The sequence below is a fragment of the Callithrix jacchus genome, chromosome 16 (genome assembly GCF_049354715.1).
Source record: "Callithrix jacchus isolate 240 chromosome 16, calJac240_pri, whole genome shotgun sequence".
In the NCBI taxonomy this organism is placed as follows: domain Eukaryota; kingdom Metazoa; phylum Chordata; class Mammalia; order Primates; family Cebidae; genus Callithrix; species Callithrix jacchus.
Window position 1 is genome coordinate 30,683,614 of NC_133517.1, and position 14,919 is coordinate 30,698,532.

General features: G+C 38.2%; 1 protein-coding gene across 2 annotated transcripts in view; it reads right to left on the reverse strand.

Annotated features, from left to right (window-relative positions):
- The window catches only part of SDC2 (syndecan 2), a 113,941-nt gene that overhangs the window by 43,267 nt on the left and 55,755 nt on the right, over positions 1-14,919 (reverse strand). Inside the window, exon 1 of one of the 2 annotated variants that reach the window (XM_017965469.4) lies at positions 4,001-4,191. The exons of the other annotated variant lie outside the window; for it this stretch is intronic. Coding sequence (XP_017820958.1) covers positions 4,001-4,042 — 42 coding nt within the window. The 5' untranslated portion in view covers positions 4,043-4,191. Of the gene's footprint in view, positions 1-4,000; positions 4,192-14,919 lie in introns of those variants that run through there. 2 annotated transcript variants of the gene reach the window in all.

Consider the following 14,919-nt stretch of genomic DNA (forward strand, 5'->3'; position numbering starts at 1 on the left):
CAGTCCACACTCTCCAGATCTACAGATACAATAAAGGGTGGCACTAACTGTTTCTGTGATATTTATTTCTACCTATAAATCAAGAACTCCAACAAAGAGCTCCACTTCCAGGTTTTCACTTAGGGCAAGTTTTTGTTCCTCTTTGACCACATACATCACTCCAACTTCCATACCTGTCTGGCAAATACAGACAGAGCTTTGGGGATCCACCACAAGACACTAAAACCATCATGTCAGCAACTGACAGTCGACTGGTATGTCTGACAGGTTTTGGTTATGTGTTAAAACTACCTATGAAAAGCAGATTCATTCAAGCTGTTACCCACTTTTATCTAAACCAACTCTTTGGGTTGGCCAATAATCTTATTCATTATAGTCAACATTTCATTTTCCACCCCCACAAGGTATATTCTTTCACCACAACATATGCCAACCGTAATTAAGAACTTCTGAGGAAGAGAGGAAAAACCCACAGGCATTGCTGGAAACAGAGGATGTACCTAGCTTAACCCTCCTATAACTTTGTAACAGAGGGCAAAGAAAATTGAGGCAATTCTCCTTTAAGTTTACTGATGCTAAAACACATGAATAAGTTTTACTGCCATACACTAGGATAAAGAGCCAATAATTATGCCTCTGTAAAAAAGCATGAGAGAAAATATGGACCTTCTAGTGTGCAGAAGACTGGGGCTCAAATGACAGCAACACTCTGAAGGAGTTTTCTCTTCTAAAAAATGAGGATAAAACCAGTGCATTCTATGGGAGTTATAACACCTCCCTGCACATTGTGTAACAGTGCCTGGCACATAATAGGTGCCCAGTAGATGTTACTACACTCCACCTCTCAGAATATGGGTAATTAGGTATTTATGATAAAAGTAAGTTTAGGAAAAAATATCTATGACAACTAAATTATTCTTGTGATTCTTAATCAGATTAAAAATGGCAGAACAAGAGCAAAATAATGTCTTTTGCAGCAACTTGGATGGAACTGGGGGCCACTATTCTAAGTGAAGTACTCAGGAATCGAAAAGCAAATACCATATGTTCTTACTCTTAAGTGGGAGCTAAGCTACAGGGGTGCAAGGGCATACAAAATGGTAAGGTGGACACTCAGACTGGGGAGGGAGAAAGGAGGGTGAAGGATGAAAAACTACCTATTATGTAAAATGGACACTATTCAGGTGACATATGCACCAAAATCCTAGACTTCACATACAACTAATCCATATAACCAAAAATCATGTATGCCTAAAGCTACTGAAATTAAAAAAAAAAATTTTAATGACAAAACATGCCAAAATTAAGACTTTTATAAGATGCCACTTTCTGTTCAAACTGCAATTGAGAGGTAAGAAATCTTCCTTTTTGCTACCAGAATTCTTGAAGTCAGGTTTTGACTACATTTGAACAGAAACTGTTACTGCTATGAAAGCTTACTAATAAACCATTGCTTTGTAAACTTTTAAAAATAAAGATAATAGGCCAGGTGCGGTGGCTCATGCCTGTAATCCCAGCACTTTGGGAAGCCGAGGCAGGTCGATCACTTGAGATCAGGAGTTCAAGACCAGCCTGGCCAACCCCATTTCTACTAAAAATACAAAAATTAGCCAGGTGTGGTGGGGAGCACCTGTAATCCCAGCTACTTGGGAGGCTGGGGCAGGGGAAATCACTTGATCCCAGGAGGCAGAGGTTGGAAAGAGCCAAGATCGTGCCACTGCACTCCAGCCTGGGCAACACAGTGCGACTCTGTCTCAAAAAATAAAATAAAAAGATATGCTTGAACATACATATACAAACACATAACCACACTCCTCCCTAAATATAGATGCTTACAATAAAATTAAAGCATGAAAATAGGGCCCATGCTTCTTAAATTATACGGCCAGATGACTTAATTATAACTAATTAAATTAATGATAAAATAAATACAAAATATTTACTTAATAAAAAATGGTTTATAAAATAGACCAATTTCAGAGAAACTAAATACAATCAGCAAAATCTTTTTATGTATATATGCTTGCTAGTTGTATTTCACATAAAACTAATACACACAAGAGTTATTTATAAGATCCTCTCTAGAAATGAAAACATATCCAAATAAAATTTGTTGTAATCCACATTTCAATAGTTATGAACAGAATGCCTGAAACCCTCTGCACAATGTGCTTTATTATTCTAATGAATTCAAATGAATTACTGTTTGTTTCCAGAGCTATCATACTATTAATGGTTTTATAACTCCATAGCATTAGAACAAACCAAATGCTCTGAAATAATCAAGAAACATTTAAAAGCCTGAGAGAGTTTAAGTGTTTAAGTTCATGAATTCTCAAAGTGAACTCCAATATTCTTACATAATATGCATTTTTAAATTAAAATTCTGCCTTTACGAGAAGTATCTAAGAAGCCCACGAGAAAGTCAACCAAGTATAATAATCATGAAAAATGACCAGACCTTTCAGTTTGCTGCTTTACATCTATGACAGGCGTACACACCATGTGTAAGTGCTCACTGTGTCCACATGAGGAAGACCAGGCAGAGTGGTCTTCACCAACATTTTACAGATGGGAAAAGGACTTTGTCTAAGGTCCTGCCCATGATCACACAGCTGATGTGTGGTGTACGGGGCAGGAAGGGAGCAAGACTCAAGCCCCAGGTCTTCTGGGTGGCATATTTTTCATGAACAATATGAATCTTCTGTTGAGTAACAAGGCAGCTATGTCAACTGGTTGTAGAACTCTTACTTCCACAACTTCCTGGTCCTTGATCACTCCACTGCTTATCTCTGAATCCTTCGCCTCCCATCCCCAGGAGGCACGCCATTACATTAAAACTGTATTAAATTTCCTTACTGCAGTTATCTACCCAGCCTTCCTAGTCTTTCCAAACTATGTGTAATGCAGGTAAAACTGGAGTCAGGGAAAACTGAGACACAGACATAAAGGCCACACATTCTGTACTATAGTTATTGAAGCAACTGTTGCGAGAGTCCCAGATTTTCAGTTCTCTGTCTCCCAACATCACACTTCCTATTATGTCTCTACCCTAGTACATATACATATAGATTACCTATGTTAAACTCTATCCGAAACCCTATTAAATTAAAACAAACTAAATTCGTTTCTTCAACATGCAGAAAAAAAATGAAGATTCTTCTCAGTACATGGATCCTGTAAGACTCTGAGATATCTTGTTAATCAAAGATTAAATCAGATTTAGGATGGTCTCAGTGATCACCAGTATGCTTACCACACTGTAATTTTCCTAAAAATTATTTTCCCTTCCTCAATGTACATTTTTTTAAAGAATAAATATACATGAGCAGAAAGGGATATCCCAGTGCTAACTTATTAAAGTTTATGAAGCAAAGTGAAGAATGTACAGAGACTGACTAAAATGCAACAACAAACAATTAAAAGCTGGTTTTCTAAACAATCACAAAGTTCAAGTCCCAAAACAGTGGGCAAGATGCTTTCCCAAAGCACTGGCAAGGCAGACTTCATCACTTACCTGTGGGATATGGTAACACTTGTAAGATAAACTGTAGGAAAAAGCCGGGAATCTTGAGGTACCCAGTTTTATATTCTTGAGGTACCCAGTTTTATATCAGATATCAAAAGCCTACAGGTATGTAAGAAAAACATGAAAATATACCCAAATAAAATGTATCATAGGTACATTCACCAGTCAGAAAGCACTCTGCACATTTTTACTTTAGAATCCGTCACAAAGGTCCATTACTTTAGAGGCCCTTATGAGTGAGGCTAAACAATGTGCAACACACACAGCTCTATGCTCAAGGGGCTACAGTCTACAACAGCAAATCCAAGTGCAATGAGAAGTGAAAATTCTATTAGATAAAAAATATACTAGGTATTGATTACCTTCTTAAAAGTTCCAGATGCCCTACTCAAATCACATTCATCCTTAGACATCCCATCCCCCTGCAAATTTGAAGGTACTCAAATCAAGTACCTCTAGTAGGCTACAGACCTGGACAGATGACATGTATCCATGGCCACAGTGATTCTTCATCCCTCCTTTCCCCACCACCACTAATGGTACAGGTGGCTGACAATTCCACTGTGAATCAGACAAAAGAATAATTCCTACATTTTTTTATTCCTACATTTAAGCATAACACTAAAATGCAAAACCTTTCACCAGTACAACTGGGGACATCTGAGTCTTTAGAAGGGTGGAGTCACAAAGCTACAAGACAATGCCTGGGCCTGGTAACTGTGGGAACAACAGAGATGCTGGCATCCCTTGGCGAAACTGCCTGCAGAATACAAGCCTGTAGTTTGTTAATTGGCAGTTGACTGGCTGAAGGGCCTGTTAGTCTGTAATGACAGAGTGTAGCCAGTGGCTCACAGCTAAATATGGTTAAGTGTCCTCATCCAACATGCAGAGAGGAAACAGAAGTATAACCCTCAATTCATCAGTAGTTTTATGGACAAAGGGCCTGTCAGCTGACACCAAGCAAGAGCTCAGAATGTATTTATGTTCAAAACACAATTCTAGCACTACTGTATGTAAAATCCAATGCACATATCTGAATAACCAATGGCCTCCTTATGAATCAGATGTTTTCTTTAACCAAAACGTATTAGCATGAGAAAACTGCTTATAAGACTGGTTCTCAAGGTGCAGTCCCTGGGGCTGGCAGCATCTCCTGGATACTGGTTAGGAATACAAATTCTCAGGCCCCACCCCAGACCTACTGAATCAGAAACTCTGGGACTTGGGCCCAGTGTTCTCTGCTGCAACAAGGTCTCCATGTGGAGTTTGATACATTTCTGAGTTTGAGGACCACTGGCTTAAAAGTCTGAGAACAAAGATACAAAAGTGGAAAAGTACAAGATATTTATAGGAAATGGAGGGAAGGGAGAGCACTCAGCTTAGGTATTGAAGAGCATGAGAGGATGTGCTAGAATTAAAATGACAGTTACATAAAAACCAGGAAATTCAAGACACTGAGTGCTAGCCTAGGAAGCCTACACTCTCCCTGAAAATTTGGAGCTCTTGAAACTTTTGGAGGCCAGAAGTGAGGTTGTTAGAATGGTAGGCTAGGAAGGGCTGGGGAGGCCAGATGGAATGCTGCCAAGACAGCTGATCTGAGCAAGGCTGGAGAGATTTATAAGTTTTCAAAACTGTAACCTTTGACAAATTTTGACAACACAGTCATCTCGCTGAGGTGTCTGAGATACACAGAGCATGTGGCAAGGGAAAATGTCTTTCAGGTAGCTGGAACAATGGGACAATAATTGGGAGAGAAAACGAGTATAGAGCCACAGAAACAAATTAGGGTTGATGTACATGAAAATGATAGTCTGAAGCCACAAAGTTAGGAAATACTGTCAGGGAAAAAAAAAAAGAGTGGAGCTCTACTGCAAACAAGTCCCCCATCAGAGTCACTAACCTGTCACTAAATTCACCTTGGTCTCCACAGGAGAACCATCCAACTCCCCAAATGGGAAATCTGGAATGGAGGTCAGCCTGAAGATATGGAAGAGAAATGGGGTAATTTAAGCACAAAAGCTCTGCTTGAAAGCAATGCTAACTTTAGGTTTCATTAGAATGAAGATCTGAAGGTAAGGATTACCAGTTCTAATTGTGTCGATGGAATTCCTGGTTCTAGTAGTTATACAAAATGTTGCTCTAATTATCTCATCAGTTAGAACGAGTGCATTAGGAATGAGGATCATGCACAAAAGGAGAAAATGAGGAAAGGACTCATTAATCCATGAATGCGGAGCTTCTGACATTCACTCCAATAACAATGAGTCTCTTCCTCAGAAGCCCCCCAGAGCTACCAAGTCCCACAGGGACCCTATGCCAGCTCCCTGCCATCCTGACTTCCCAGGCCAACTGTGGCCTTCAGAAAACCTGCGATGGACCAGCAGGGGAGTCAGCCCCAGGGAAAAATGCTACCTCTTTTCATCATTAAGTCACTGAAAGGTTGTGAACCTGAAAAAGACCCACATAAATAGAGGAAACTGATCTTTGACAAAGAAGCAAAGGCAATGCAATGGAGAAAGGACTGTCTTTTCAACAAATAGTGCTGGAACAATGGGGCACCACATGCAAAAAGAAAATGAATCCAGATACCGATCTTAAAAACTCTTCACAAAAATTAACAAAATGGATCACAGATCTACATATAACAGGCAAAACTATAAAATGCCTAGAAGGTCAACTCGGAGGAAAATCTCAATGACCTTGGATATGCCAATGACTTTTGAGATGCAACACTAAATACATGATCCATAGGAGAAATAGTTGATAAGCTAGACTGCATTAAAATTTAAAACATCTCTGTAAAAGATACTGCCAAAAGGATGAGAAGACAAGCCACAGACTCGGAAAAAATATTTGCAAAAAAATCCTGTGCTTGACAAAGAACTGTTATCCACAGTTGTGTAGCTAGTGGTTTGCCCTCTTACTTGATAGGTCCACCTGGACACTCCATTAACTAGCATTTCTTTTTTCCCCTTTCCAGCCCCTCTGAGTTTTGTTCTCAGCTGGATTCTTTCACCACTGGTACCCAAATGCTTCCCACAATAATGCATCTCAAATGAAGGGAAACAACAGGTGGACAGACTTGGTAAGGAAGAAATTTGCCTTTTAGACATGGTAAGAATGTTTTTGTTACATGGATTGAGGGATGCTGTATGGTTGGGCCATCTAACAATGAAATAAACAACAGTGGTTATTAAGTGGCCTGTGAGTAACAGCTATCTGGAGAATAAACTCAATCAGGCCACCCCACACTGCCTGTACAGCATTCCCACTTCCCCAAGGCCTTTGGGAATCCAATGCTTGTTTATAAAGAGTTCTAAAACGTGCAGCCCAAAGGGTATTGCTACAGTATGAAAGATACTCTGGTTGCCTGTTCTTCCTGCCCTCAACTCTGTCTTCAAGAGTTGTCTTCATGTCTTATTTATGTATGACATATGTACAATCTCATAGCTACAAGAAAATCCCCCTTGCTTGTGCAAGCATGTACTGAGCATACTTTTATATGGACAACAGAACAACATATGCAAAAGGGCAGTAAATAAACATACCTTGGGGTTACTGGCTGTGTCTTCCTACCAATGTGTGGAATCACTTGGCCAAGTTTTGAAGAATTATTTTACCTCTCTTTTTATTATTAAAATGAGACCATTTAACCAAATAATTCAGTTACATATCTTTGGTAGAACAATTAACTCATACAGCACTTAATATATTTTACATAAATACCCTTTAATCATCATAATAGTCTGTGAAGATATGACTATGTTTTACAGATACAGAGACAGACTGTACATAAGAAATGTTCTCAAGGTCATAATACTAGGCAAGCTGAGGTTGAACCACTTCTGATGTCAAAATCCATAGTAACATTTTAAAAAATACTAGTTTGGAAAGATATCAACTGAATGATAGAGACAACAATTAGATTAGTGATGGCCTAGGATTGGGAGGGTTGAGAATGACAGGGTAGGGCAGGGGTGACTGCTAATGAATACAGGTTTTTCAGGAAGGTGATGAAAAATTTCTAAAATTAGAATGCAGTGATGGTTCCACAACTCCAAATACCCTAAAAACCACTGAATTTGACACTTTTTAAATGGATGAATTATATGATATATAAATCACATTTTACAGAAACTGTTTAAAAATCAGTTGAAAATAAGGGGGCAAATGAATTCTTGATATTTTATCATTTTAAGATCAAATTATCAAGAATGCAAACTCAAAAATGAAAATTTAGCCTAGGTGTTTTGTTCCAAACAGACAATTCATTTCACATTAGGAAGTTCAGTAGGAAGTGGAAGAGAAAAGCTGGCTTACTATTCCTGGATGGATTCCAACTTGGTTAGAATTCTGCTGAAGAATTCTTGAGTATCATCTCTCTTCTTACAGAATGGAGATTACAATACCTACTTGAACTCTGTAACTCATGGAGGTATAAAACTCAAGATAAAACTTGATATTTAGAAAGGATCAATCACTAAATCATCACTGGTCATCTACTAAAAAGGGCAGGAGGCAAAACCCACTGGAGGTAATATCTGGTATATGACTACATAAGCAACAGATTATACCAATGTCGTGAGAAGTACTCATGAACATAGCAAATCAAGCTTCCTTAAACTGCAGTTCTGCTCTTCTCTTCAGAAATCTGCAGTGGTTTTCTATTGCTACTTATTTTAGTAAATCCCAATTCCTCTGCCTGGTCCCACAATACCATGTCATTTCCCACCTTTCAACAACAGACAACCTCCAACAAGGTCAGTCACCCTCTTTACTATCCAATCTCCAAGTTACTGAAGATTCTCTAGCAATTCCTTCTTTTCTCTTTCTCTAGCTGTCAAATCTGAAATATTTCAAGCCTTGCCTCCGTCTTCACCTCCTTGGACATTTAAGCCTTGATTTTCTTGCCTCTTGTCATCATACCCCACACAGCTGCTACTATCCCTTGTGTCAAACATGTCAACCTTATTTCTTTCTTTTTTTTTTTTAATTTTTTTTTTTGCATTTTAGGTTTTGGGGTACATGTGCAGAACATGCAAGATAGTTGCATAGGTACACACATGGCAGTGTGATTTGCTGTCTTCCTCCCTTTCACCCACATCTGGCATTTTTCCCCATGCTATCCCTCCCCAGCTCCCCCCGACCATGTTCCTCCCCTATTCCCCCCCAATAGACCCCAGTGTGTAGTGCTCCCCTCCCTGTGTCCACGTGTTCTTATTGTTCATCACCCACCTATGAGTGAGACTATGTGGTATTTCATTTTGTGTTCTTGTGTCAGTTTGCTGAGAATGATGTCCTCCAGATTTATCCATGTCCCTACAAAGGACATGAACTCATCATTTTTTATGGCTGCATAATATTCCATGGTGTATATATGCCACATTTTTCCAGTCCAGTTTATCATCGATGGGCATTTGGGTTGGTTCCAGGTCTTTGCTATTGTAAACACTGCTGCAATGAACATTCGTGTGCATGTGTCTTTATAGTAGAACGATTTATAGTCCTTTGGATATATACCCAGTAATGGGATTGCTGGGTCAAATGGAATTTCTATTTCTAGGTCCTTGAAGAAACGCCACACTGTCTTCCACAATGGTTGAACTAATTTACACTCCCACCAGCAGTGTAAAAGTGTTCCTATTTCTCCACATCCTCTCCAGCATCTGTTGTCTCCAGATTTTTTAATGATTGCCATTCTAACTGGTGTGAGATGGTATCTCAAGGTAGTTTTGATTTGCATTTCTCTGATGACCAGTGATGATGAGCATTTTTTCATATGTTTGTTGGTCTCATGTATGTCTTCTTTTGTAAAGTGTCTGTTCATATCCTTTGCCCACTTTTGAATGGGCTTGTTTGTTTTTTTCTTGTATATCTGTTTGAGTTCTTTGTAAATTCTGGATATCAGCCCTTTGTCAGATGGGTAAACTGCAAAAATTTTTTCCCATTCTGCTGGGCAACCTCATTTCTACCAATAATCCTTGGGGACATCCCAGATAGCAAGCACCCAGCCCAGACTGAGCATAAAGTAGATGACTTACCCATTACATATTGTGCAGAAGATGACTCACCAATTACACTAAGTCATGGAAAAACAGTCTAAAAATAAGCCAGCTCCTCCACTGGCAATTCATGAAATAATCTGGAAATTAAATATGACCTTTAAATATGAGGTTCTTTACTACTGTGTATCACTTAGTTTTCTATTACATTCACAATGGAAAGAATTAGTTCTCCAAAGCTTTGATTCATTAGGATGCTTTAGAAACAGTTATCCATTTATAGACTTATTCCATTTAAAAATCATATCCATTCTTTCATTCAACAAATATTTCTAAGCACTTACTAGATATAGAGATTTAGTTATGAGAGCTTTAAGACTATCTCAGGAGGTGAAATTTGGAAATTCTTTGTCGTATGTTTACCTTAAAGAGATTTCCTCCATGTCAAGACTGTAACTGAAGATTACCATCTACACAGACAACATACCCACCATGAAGGCCTATCAGCTGCATGCCACAAAACACCTCTGCTTCATCACTGCTCCCAGTGATCAAACCCTGAGCCAGAACCCCTAGCCCTGAGCCAGAATCTCTAACCTCCTCTCATTTCCCAAGAACCAGGGAAAATCCAGCTCCTTTCCTCTCACCCTATCTTCACTCACCAGAAAAGCTGCATGTCTGAACCCTAGCAAACCATTTCTAAATAACACACAGCTCTACCCTACACTTACAATCTTCTCAACCACCAAGAACAGAATGAATCCTCTCAGACAGGTTTCATGCAATTAGAACTGCTCTAACTACTCATGTGTACCAATTATGGGCTTTATTTACAAAGTACCCTAAATGTAGACAAGGTTTAGACACACCCTAACATCTATCCTCAGGATAAGTTTAACACACTGTGTTCCTCCAATACTCACGTATCTTCTTTTAAAAAACAAAAATACTCAGCATGGAGTTCTAGGATCTTCCTGCTACAAAATAGTGTGTTCTTAGTTCGGGGCAAGTCATCACAGAGATAAAAATACTGTTCAGCAAGAAATGGTACCATTCTTATATAAAGACACCAACTGATCAGACATGTGGCAAAATGTTTAATTGATAAAATCCTAAAATTGGTTAAAAGTGTGCCTGTGGGGGAAGTAGCTAAAGAGAAGGAATAATTTGTTTAGTTTCTTTCTCTGTTAAATATAATACAGTTTCTTACTAAGGCTAATATATAGTTAACTTCTCAAACTACCAGCCCCAAAAAGGGGAATATAGGGGTGAGAAATATGAAATAACATTACAAAATTATCCAAACCATAAACTTTCTAGTCAAGTCTGACTTTCCAGTAGATAATCAAATTTGAGTTTGCGTGTGTGTGTTTGTGTGTCTGTGGTGTATGATATTCTAATAATTCATTCCAAACAAACTATATTTTGGCAACCAAGCTGATGAAGTTGAAAAATGTAGCTTTCACTGCGTTTAACAATGTATTATAGCTCAGGCTGGAAATACGCTATTATTGGACTAAGAAAAGTTACACTATCTTAAACCTTCCCTGCAATAAAGAAGTTAAAAATGTGGATTTGTATGGGTGTCTGAACTTGCACTCATCTTGCAACCAAGGCCAAAAAAGGGATTTTGAAAAATGAGCAAAGAAAATATACTGGTTGGCCAGGCACGGTGGCTCAAGCCTGTAATCCCAGCATGTTGGGAGGCAGGGGCGGGTGGATCATGAGGTCAAGAGTTTGAGACAAGCCTGGCTAATACGGTGAAATCCCTTGTCCACTAAAAAATATAAATTAGTAGACAAGGAGTTTCACCATATTAGTGCGGTGGTGCATGCCTGTAGTCCCAGGTACTCAGGAGGCTGAGGAAGGAGAATCACTGGAACCCAGAAGGTGGAGGTTGCAGTGAGCCGAGATCACACCACTGCACTCCAGCCTGGCAACAGAGCAAGATTCTGTCTTAAAAACAATTATATATATATATATATATACACATATACATATGTATACATATACATATATATGTATCTGTGAGGAAAATGCTTGCTGTCATACTTGAAGAGCAAGTTTTATCTCGAGTAACTGAGAAGTGGTCCCATTTTGTGAAAACGTTCAAAACCATGAAGTATTACAAATCAGTGGGAAAAATTTTAAATCTAGCCTAGTTTATGAAATTCTATGGATGACATAGCTTACATTTAATATGTGTGCATATGTTTACGTAGCTTCCCTCATACTGGTATTTGTTCTCTGCACACTGACCTGCCAGCTTTCAGTAACTACCTGAATCATGCTCGATGCTCTGTAAATATGAATAAATGCTAAGATAGAGAAACAGAGAAGATAACAGAGATACAGCACTTCACATTTTGCCTCCCACTTGATAAATACTGGTTAATTGACTGGAGTTAGAACTAAACATAACACAGGATTCCTAATTTGTTCAAATCTAGCCAAGTGCTATACCAGCTGATTCTAATGGTCTAAGAAAGGAAACTAAGTCCATATAATGAAAGAATCTGCACTATTCATTCATTCATTCATTCATTTATCCATCCATGTGCCTAAATATGTGGGTATCTCTTACGTATGAGGTATCCTGCTAAGGGCTGAAAATACAATGGGTGAAAAACTGGCCAAAAGACATCCTCCCAGAGTTGGTCTAAGGACAAAAACACTCAAGTGCCACAAAAATACACTGCAAAAAAAGGGTTCCAAGGAGAGAGAAGTGGAATTCGGAGAGGGAAATTGGGGAAAGCGGGAGCAAGCTGTGGTGTGGATGGCAATTAGGCTTAAATTCAGACAAGGAGGAAAGGAAGGAAGAGGGGCAAGAGAAGGGAACAGAGTTCCATGCAGGAAGAGCAGCTTCTGTAAAGGCCCCTGGAGGGAGGAGCTGGGTCCATGGGAAAAGCTGTCCAGCAGCCTGTGCTGAAGGCAGGACCTCAGGGAACACAGGGTTTGAGGATCATCCCAAAGCAAGCAGCCGCCAGACCTGGAGTCCTAGTCAGAGTTACCTGTGTCTTAACATAAAAAAGAAGAAAAACAAAATCAAAAGTCTTCTGTGACCTAGGAGAAAGCAGACTGGATCCCAAATCAGATAACCTAACCAAAGTCCTAACTGCCAGTTCAACCACCCCTGGGTGCCCAGCATCCTTGAGCCCATCTCTGACCCATCGGTGTCAAGTGACAGTAAGAACACCTCACTTGGAGCCTGGCTGTCAAGAGTGAACTAGATAAAAGTACATGAAATTGCTCTGTAAAGTGTACAGCAAATTAACAGCATTATAAGATTATAGACCTTTTTTTTTAACTAAATGCTGGAACATAAACCATGACCCGCTTAAAACCTACATTTTTCCTTTTAAAATCATATTAAGAAACACGTGCCCAAAAATATAAGTTTTACACGAGTAACCTAATACTTGAGCTTTGCTGAAGAAAACGGTATTCACAAAACTCAAAACTTTATTTAAATTAGAAGTTAACTTGAATTATAACTTTACAAATGGCAGGCTACTCAAATACTTACATATTTCAATATATCAGAATCCTATCTTTTAAGTAATTGCCATGTAAAATTCCTTATAAAACATGTATCTGGCATAAATCCAGAACTGTATATTTTCTTATCAATTACTTAATTATATTAAGAACTTAAAGCCAAACCAGACAGACAGATTAAGAATCTTTATATAAAACTAGGCCAGGCAGAGTGGCTAAAACCTGCAATCCCAACACTTTGGCAGGCTGAGGCGGGCAGATTGATTGACTCCAGCAGTTTGAGACTAGCCTGGGAAACATGGCAAAACCCCATCTCTACTAAAAATACCAAAACAAAAGGCAAACAAAAAAACTGGGTAGGTGTGGTGGCACCCACCTATAGTCCCAGCTACTTGGGAGGCTGAGGTGGGAAAATAGCCTATAGTCCTAGCTACTCAGGAGGTTGAGGTGGGAGAATCACCTGAGCCCAGGACGTCAAGGCTGCCAGTGAGCCAAGATTATGCCAGCGTACTCCAGCCTGAGTGATCAGAGTGAAATCCTGTCTTAAAAAAAAATAAAATTTTAAATAAACATCATAAATTCATAAATAAATGGGTACAATTTCACACTCGAAAGGCAATATTCTGAAGTGAAGTGAGAAAGCATGAAGAATAACACATGTGGTTCTTTAAGGTCGATAAATGGCTGTATTATCTATTCTACTACTGGTGTGGGCAGTTCTTGTTGCAAAAAAAAATAGCAAGAAAAAAAAACAGTGGCTCTAAAACTGGAGTTGGTATAAGTTTAGTTTTTCTCTACAACTTCCCATTACCTTTATCTCTTCCTGAGAGGACGTCATTAAAGCAATCAAACTTAGTTGCGGACCAAAAAAAAACCTGTAATTGTCTAAAAAGGTATCTTATAATGTATAACTTCTGAGCCATTTATACTTAAAATATGCTGTTGATATCTTCAAAATTATTTTTTAAATAAAAAGAAAAAAATATTAAAATCCCATAAGAATGCATTTTCATATAAAACCTGCATAAACAGAATATATATTATATATATTAGCATCAAAATTGAATACTTGCAATAGTATTTTCTAAAATAAATACCATCAGAAATACTGGTTTGTGGGGGTTGAGTCTTTTAAAAAGTTATACCTCGCAGACACATTTCTATTTTAAATATTTATCAGATAAAACTTATTTTGAACCTTTCAGTAATTTCTCCCTTAATGTAAAAAAGGCATTTTCTAAAATAAATGTTAGATTTCTGCGTCATGTTTAAAATTTGAAACTTTTATTATGTATTACCCACATCTAACATGGCTTTTTTTCCATCAGTGTGATTATAAAACAGCTATTCAGGAATTGCTGAAATACCTACAATTCTTTTTCATTCAATACCAGAAAACTCTTAGTAGCTTAATGAATTAGAGAAACATTACTTTCTAAAAAGATGCTTCCAGACACCAGAGGAATTTCATCATTCAGAGTCTCCTAACTCAGGGGAGGGGAAGTAGATACCATTTTATATGAAAAGCTAACTAAATAAACTCAACAATTGTAAAGTACTCCTTCTAAAAGAACAATATAACCATGAAACAAAATGGAGCTTCAAAATAGTACAAAATGACCTTAATTATATGCTATAAATCAAGGACAAAATCTAAAAACTTCTTTGTCCTCTTCCATCCTAAATTTAGAGGAAGAGAGCCTGTAAGTAGAACTATGTAAAAAAAAAAAAAATTTATTGAAGTAAAATTTAGGACTTTACAATGATACGGAATCACAGTAAATCCTTTCCTGTGGCACACATCAAATGTATTGAACTGATCAATTTTTTAGAACAGCAAAGTGTAAACTGATTTTATGTTAAAAGACTGCCGCTTGATATATTTCCTTT